Source organism: Amblyraja radiata, unplaced genomic scaffold (genome assembly GCF_010909765.2).
Source record: "Amblyraja radiata isolate CabotCenter1 unplaced genomic scaffold, sAmbRad1.1.pri scaffold_465_ctg1, whole genome shotgun sequence".
NCBI classification, from domain to species: domain Eukaryota; kingdom Metazoa; phylum Chordata; class Chondrichthyes; order Rajiformes; family Rajidae; genus Amblyraja; species Amblyraja radiata.
In genome coordinates this window covers 91,490-99,724 of record NW_022630554.1, presented here as the reverse complement: position 1 = coordinate 99,724, position 8,235 = coordinate 91,490, and the positions used below count along the sequence as shown (strand labels likewise).

The 8,235-nt window shown below is 46.3% G+C and overlaps 1 protein-coding gene across 1 annotated transcript; it reads right to left on the bottom strand.

The window, feature by feature from the left end:
- Positions 1 to 806: 806 nt before the first annotated feature.
- LOC116969989 (epimerase family protein SDR39U1-like) lies at positions 807 to 1,324 on the bottom strand (the record flags this gene model as incomplete). The annotated part of the gene is made up of 2 exons (XM_033016734.1): positions 807 to 1,203; positions 1,250 to 1,324. Coding segments are annotated over 2 exons (345 nt in total), but the record flags the coding sequence as incomplete, so codon positions are not given.
- Between the last annotated feature and the right edge of the window lie 6,911 nt (positions 1,325 to 8,235).

Below are 8,235 nucleotides of genomic sequence, written 5' to 3'. Positions count from 1 at the left end.
CATTACTTTGTGACAGGCCACTTTCACAATGTTTCCACTAGTGGGAGATAGTGAAAGGACGTTCCTTTAGGAAGGAGATGAGGAGGAATTTATTTAGTCAGAGGGTGGTGAATCTGTGGGACTCATTGCCACAGACGGCCATGGAGGCCAAGTCAACGGCCTTTTTAAGGCTGAGATAAATAAATTATTGATTAGAACATCCGTTCAGGGGTTATGGGGTGTAGCCAGCAGAATCGTGTTGAAAGGGAAAGATAGATCAGTCGTGATTGAATGAGATAGTAGACTTGATGGGCCGAATGGACTAATTCAGCTATTTCTCATGACCTTTCCATGGAATCTGAATCAGCATGGACTTTGCATTTGGTGTTTCTTGTTAAGAAATGGTTGCTCAGCTTTGACGAGTAAGGTCGGCTTGGCGGAGTGAGTGTGAAAGAGACAGGAGACGGCTGATGGGTGAATAGCCTTTATTCCTCAGTGGAACCGGTTACAACTGCCCCTAAAACCACCGTCCCAAACTCACTGCAACACCTGCTGACCCCATACCTTTCATATTCAGACTGACCCCTGACCTCACCCCTCGTCCGAGGCAAGTCAGGGAAGCCCCGCCCTCTAACGCTGACCCCCAGCCCCTCACGTCTGACCCTGGCCTAGGTCAGGACACCAGGATGGTCGTGATCTCTGGGAAGCCATTAAATCTGACCCCCCGCCCTCTAACCCTCCTCATCTCACCCCTGACCCTGAGGTCAGCGCAGGACGGGGCTGAGCATGGGGAAGTGCTGGTGTGGCCTTTTGACCAGACTCATACACTCTGACCCCCGACCCCACACTGTGACCCCATTCCAGAGTTCACTGCAGAGGTGGTGCAGGCTGGTTCTGACCCCAGGCTGGGGGTCAGTAGAGGAGAGGTTGACCCCTGACCCGTGAGCCTGGGGGTCAGTGGAGGAGGTTGTCGATGGCCGCCTGTGGCCAGGGGAATCGGTACCGGTAGCCGCTGTCCAGTGTACGGCGAGGTTCCACCCACTGGTCCTGCAGCACCAACAATGCCCGCTCTGGCCACAGTGCAGCCTGCACCAATGCAGCCGGCACCCGCAGCTGGGCTCCACGCCCCAGGCTCCCCGCCAGTGCCTCCGCAAACTCCCCCTGGGTGCAGCAAGATGGGGCAACGCCGTTCAGCACCCCTTCCACCCCTCCCAACCTCCCCCCCTTCCCCTTGCACTCTCCCCCCCTCCTCTCACTCCTCCCTCTGCACCCCCTCCAGCGCGTGCAGCAAAATCCCAGCCAGGTCTTCCACGTGGATCCAGGGGAAGGGCTGGAGTCCGGAGCCCCCCCCAAAAGCCCATCCGAAACGGCAGCAGCAACGGAGGCAGTTTGTATGTTCTCCCCGTGACCTGCGTGGGTTTTCACCGACATCTTCGGTTTCCTACCAAACTAATGATGTACAGGTTTGTAGGATAATTGTAAATGTAAAAAATTGCCCCTAGTGTGTGTAGAGAAGTGTTGATGTGCAGGGATCGCTGGTTGGCGCAGTCTCGGTGGGCTGAAGGGTTTGTTTCCATGCTGTATCACCAAACTACACCTAACAGGGTACTCTTTATCTGAAACCTGAGCCCAAGTACGGAACCTCTCTTCAGCCCACAACTGGTATTCAGACTGTGTATCCCTTAGAGTTGACCTGGACCACTAATGAAAGACCACCTGTCCATGAGGGTCCATCTCTGCACAGACCACCAATCCTCGAAGATGCAGACCCCCTGTCCATGAGGGTCCATCTCTGGGGTTAAGGACAGACTGTCTGTTATTTAGTTTGCTGTCCCTGCAGATCACCATCTGTGCTGCACCTTGCCACACACAATATCTAACTTCCCTGTGTATATTACTGGTGCAACAATGACCAGCCAACACACACGCCACATTCACTCAAGAGATCGCCATGCAGCTGTTGACGTTGACAAATGGAGTCTCCCTGTCTTTCACTCACTCACTCGGCAATCCGAGGCTACTTCACTGCAAATGCTCATTACAGGAGATAAACTTGGAAATGCACTGGGGATGCTGTGGAAGAAACTGGTTGGGACTGAGGGGGGTGAGGCGAGTGGGGGTGCAGGATAGGACATGACAGTGGGAAAATGTCAGGGTATGAGACACTTGATTGGGTGGCATGCAGCAGTGGGAGAGGAAGGCAGGATTCATGTTTGGGAAAGGGGAGAAGGGGATGAGGATGTGATGAGTGAAGGAGAAGAGGGGAGTGTGGGAGGGGGAGGGATGCGCTGATATTGTGGAGCAAGAAGGGGGCATGGGGAGGGGAGAAGAAACAGGAAGCAATGTGGTGGGGGAGGGGCCGATACTTAGGGACTTGCTCAATCAGATTTTGTAAAGCAGATGTTGTTTAACTCATTGTCTGCAGCTTATTTTTTATTTTTTCTGCTGAACTGCATGTTTTCATATGAAACTAGATAGATAAATAAAAGAAAATAACAAGAACATGAAATGTTTGGAGTTGACCATCACTTTACTCATCACTTTAAGGACTTCAGCTGAGGATGTTGCCAGGACTTTACGAGGATGTTGCCAGGACTCGACGGTGTGAGCTACAGGGAGAGGTTGAGTAGGCTGGGTCTCTATTCTATGGAGTGTTGGAGGATGAGGGATGATATTATAGAAGTGTACAAAATCATAAGAGGAATAGATTGGGTAGATGCAGAGTCTTTTACCCAGAGTAGGTGAATCGAGGACCAATGGACATGGGTTCAAGGTGGAGGGGAAAAGATTTTAAAGGAATCCGAGGGGTAACTTTTTCACATAGTGGTTGTATGGAACAAGCTGCCAAAGGAGGTAGTCCATTGTTTAAGAAATAGCTGGACAGGAACATGGATTTATTTTTTTAATTTTAGTTATTAGAAGTACAATACAGTGGTACCTTTTTACAGGTTCCCAAAATTATGTTAACATAATACATTCTCTGTACAACTTCCTTTTTTTTAAGAGAGAGATAAGAAAGAAAGAGATAGTAAAGAATGGAGGAAAGTCTAGTGTGTGGAAAAAAAGAGAGAAAAAGAGATAGTGAGGAATAGAAATAAGTAGGAAAGTGAAGCAGGAGGGAGATTATCCACTCGCCACAAGGGGATGATTTTTATATTGTTGATCATCTTTCACCCATACCTGAAACTTTTAATTTTTCGATACATGAATACAAGAAATCAATAAATGGAGACCCACTCGTTAAGAATTGGTCTTGTTTGTCTATTAGGAGGAGTCTCATTTATTCCAGGTGGGCTGTGTCCAACATATTACTGATCCACATTTTAAATGTTGGTATAGTAGCGTTTTTCCAAAATTTAAGTATGTTTTTCTGCTGTTATTAAACCATAATTAAAAATGAATTTTGGGGTATATTTAATAGTAAGATTAAACGAGAACTTACCAGTTTGAAGTTTGATCTGTATTTTATGAGAAGTTACGATGAGGGATTACTTGAAGAAGCCCGCCACGACGCATGCGTGTCATTCTTCAAAGCAGCGGTGTGAAATCACAGATAACTGTAATGACTAAACATAGTAAGATTAGAGAAGAGATACCAGTTAAGTATATGATCAAGGGTGGGAGCGGGGGCACGTAATCCCTCTGCTGTTATTAAACCATAATTAAAAATGAATTTTGGGGTATATTTAATTTGTTCCCATCTCCCATTACTCCGAATATAATCATTTCAGTATTAGGTTCCATTTTTATCTTAAGTAGATATATATCACCAATATTTATGAAGTTTTGTGCAAGAAATAAAAGAGCGTGTGATTATTGGCATTTAGAGAAAGACATTTGTCACAGATGGGAGAAATATTTGGATAGAATTTATTCAACCTAGTTTTTGAATAATATTATCTGTGTAATATTTCAAATTGAATTAAATTGTGTCTAGCATTAATCGAACATTTATGTATATATATCAAATACTTTTCCCATGTTTCTTTGGAAATTTTTATCATTCATTTTACTTCTGAGTCACGTGAGTGACTACGTGAAGAACCCGCTCAGCGCGCATGCGCGGCATTACGTTCAGCAGTGCAACGGCGGTCGCAGCGGGAGTCAGGCGCTCCCACTGCAGTTTTCAAGACGGACAGTCGTGTAAGTTAAACTGTCGGCTTTTCTTTTGCAAGGAGAGCCTTCTGATTTGTGTTTCGGACATGAGTTCAATGAAGAAGAGGCTCTCGAAGAAATCTGTCCCCCGCTCGATTCCAACGGAGGAGCGCTCCATCTGTGGGGGGCAGCAGCAGGCGGTAGGACCGTTTACCGGGCGCCCCGCTATCCTCGACACCGGGCCGAGCCCAGTCCCGCTAGCGCCTGAGCAGCGGACTGGTTGTAAAGCCACCAGAAAAAGCATCCGGCCGGTGGTTTCCGACTCGTCAGACGGGGAAGTCTCACCACCCGCACGGGGGAGAGACAGCCGCTTGAGCCGCCTGGAGCGGCTCCTGGAGCAGGTGCTCCAGCGAGACGCGCTAGGTGAGGGGCGCTCTCGCAGGGGGAGTTCAGGCACTCCCTCCACAGTGCCTTGTGCACTGCCCATCGCTTCCTCCTCACCCAAGGGTAGCTTTGGTGACCAGGACTGGGCTGGTCAGGAAGCTGGCTGAAGAAGTCGGGAGTATGCCAGGGGTGCAGGACCAGGAAGAGCTGCTGGGTGTGGTGGACCGCTGCGTGGCAGCCCCACATGCAGGAAGGGCATTAGAGCCTAAACTAGTGGCCAGCATCAACCACCTCTCCAACAGGCCCCTACAGGAAAAGCTTTTCCCACTGAGAGTAGGGAAGATTCAAACAAGGGGACATGACTTGAGAATTAAGGGACTGAAGTTTAGGGGTAACATGAGGGGGAACTTCTTTACTCAGAGAGTGGCAGCTGTGTGGAATGAGCTTCCAGTGAAGGTGGTGGAGGCAGGTTCGTTTTTATCATTTAAAAATAAATTGGATAGTTATATGGATGGGAAAGGAATGGAGGGTTATGGTCTGAGCGCAGGTATATGGGACTAGGGGAGACTATGTGTTCGGCACGGACTAGAGGGGTCGAGATGGCCTGTTTCCGTGCTGTAATTGTTATATGGTTATATGGTTATATGGTTACAGGAGCAGGTGGTTAATGAGGCCTTAGAAATGTACACAGCTCCAGAAAATTGTGAGTCCCTCAAAGTGCCGGCTGTCAACAGCCAAATCTGGGGGCACGTCGGGACAAATATTAGGAACCAGGAGCTGAAACTGCAGCGGATCCTCAGGCTCCTGATATCAGCCATCACATCATTTACTCGTTCTGTGGACAATACGGAGATGACCACTAACCAACAAGACACTCTCGCTCTGTTGTGCAACACGCAGTTCGAGATAAATAACCTCCGTAAAGAAATCATAAGACCTGCCCTAAATACAAAAATCACGGGGTTGTGCAAAACCCCAGCCACTGAGCCAGACACACTGCTCTTTGGCAAAGACCTCACGAAAAAAGTAAAAGATATGGATGAGGCCTCTAAAACTTTCGGTCTCATGAGGGACGAGCAAACCCAAAACAACAATACCCATGTGGCTGCACCCCATCGCGTCCACCAGTCGACGTCTACCATATGGGACTGGTGAAAGCTCAGGGACCGCATGTTATCACCGGAAGTCTTTTTTAGACCAAGGCCCCATGGAAAATGCGCCATCCCCCAACATCACCGCCACGTCTGACAACGCGCAAGACTCTCTGGTCTGGGAAGAGACAGAAGAAACACCCATAACCATGGAGGTAGGTGGGTCTGGTTCCTACCAGCATATAGAAAGTAGGGGCTCAACATTAACAGGGGGGAGATTACACCTGTTTAAGGGAGCATGGGAGTCTATCACGAGTGACAAGTATATACTCAATAGCATTAGTGGATACAAAATACAATTTATACTAGAAAAATTGCCACCAGTTCAACATTCACCCCAGAGGGTCTTTTCCCTCTCAGTTAAAGAAAAACGAGAGGGACAAGCTGAACTGGTGGGACTAATCACAAAGGGTATTATTGAAAAAACAAAACATGAACCCTTGGAATTTGTATCAAATATATTCACTAAAACCAAAAATGATGGTGGATGTCGCATTATCATTGACTTAACTTCACTAAATATGTTTGTTAAGTATGTACATTTCAAAATGGAAACGTTTGTTACTGCCAAACAACTAATTTCCAAAGGATACTTCATGGCAAGCATTGACCTCAAAGATGCTTACTATTCAGTACCCATTCACAAGGATCATCGCAGATACCTGGAAGGTGCCTGGAAGGTCATGTTTGACTAATCTTCTTGAATTTTTTGAAGAGGTTACTAGGGAAATTGACGAGGGTAAAGTAGTGGATGTTGTCTATATGGTCTTTAGTAAGGCCTTTGACAAGGTTCCTCATGGAAGGTTGGTTAAGAAGGTTCAACTGTTGGGTATAAATGCAGGAGTAGCAAGATGGATTCAACCGTGGCTGAATGGGAGAAGCCAGAGGGTAATGGTGGATGGCTGTTTGTCGGGTTGGAGGCAGGTGACTAGTGGGGTGCCTCAGGGATCTGTGTTGGATCCTTTGTTGTTTGTCATGTACATCAATGATCTGGATGAAGGTGTGGTAAATTGGATTAGTAAGTATGCAGATGATACCAAGATAGGGGGTGTTGTGGATAATGAAGAGGATTTCCAAAGTCTACAGAGTGATTTAGGCCATTTGGAAGAATGGGCTGAAAGATGGCAGATGGAGTTTAATGCTGATAAATGTGAGGTGCTACACCTTGGCAGGACAAATCAAAATAGGACGTACATGGCAAATGGTAGGGAATTGAAGAATACAGTTGAACAGAGGGATCTGGGAATAACCGTGCATAGTTCCTTGAAGGTGGAATCTCATATAGATAGGGTGGTAAAGAAAGCTTTTGGTATGCTAGCCTTTATAAATCAGAGCATTGAGTATAGAAGCTGGGATGTAATGTTAAAATTGTACAAGGCATTGGTGAGACCAAATCTGGAGTATGGTGTACAATTTTGGTCGCCCAATTATAGAAAGGATGTCAACAAAATAGAGAGAGTACAGAGGAGATTTACTAGAATGTTGCCTGGGTTTCAACAACTAAGTTACAGAGATAGGTTGAATAAGTTAGGTCTTTATTCTCTGGAGCGCAGAAGGTTAAGGGGGGACTTGATAGAGGTCTTTAAAATGATGAGAGGGATAGACAGTGTTGATGTGATCAAGCTTTTCCCTTTGAGAATAGGGAAGATTCAAACAAGAGGACATGACTTCAGAATTAAGGGACAGAAGTTTAGGGGTAACATGAGGGGGAACTTCTTTACTCAGAGAGTGGTAGCGGTGTGGAATGAGCTTCCAGTGGAAGTGGTGGCGGCAGGTTCGTTGGTATCATTTAAGAATAAATTGGATAGGCATATGGATGAGAAGGGAATGGAGGGTTATGGTATGAGTGCAGGCAGGTGGAACTAAGGGAAAAAAAATTGTTCGGCGCGGACTTGTAGGGCCGAGATGGCCTGTTTCTGTGCTGTAATTGTTATATGGTTTTATGGTTATACCTGAAATTTACCTGGATGGGGCAGCTATGGCCGTTTAAAGCGTTACCCAATGTGTTAACATCAACCCCAAGATTATTCACCAAGATACTAAAACCAGCTCTGGCAATTTTACGAAGACAAAAACATATTGTCATGGCATATCTTGATGATATCTTAATAGTAGGCAAGACCATGGAATTGGCTATATCAGATCAGCTGTGTTAGCTACCAAACAGTTGTTCGAAACCCTGGGATTTGTCTTACATCCAGATAAATCTAAGTTGAAGCCATCCACAACCATGGACTACTTGGGGTTCACAATTAACTCAGTCTACATGTCTGTAACTTTTCCAAGAGACAAAACAGTTGCATTGGCACAATCATGCAACAATTTAATGGTCAACGAGCGACCAACTGTTCGACAAGTAGCAAGAGTAATTGGGAAAATGGTAGCAGCATTTCCGGCTACACAATTCGGACCTTTGCACTATCAAAACTTACAAAGAGCAAAGGTACAGGCACTAAAACGACATGCAGGTCATTATGATCGTGTCATGAAATTACCCACTGAAGCAATATCAGAACTACAGTGGTGGGCAGAAAACGTTTGGCATAGTTTCAGCCCTATCATCATCATTAACCCTACTTTAGTTATCCAAACAGATGCCAGTGCTCAAGGCTGGGGAGCGACTAAC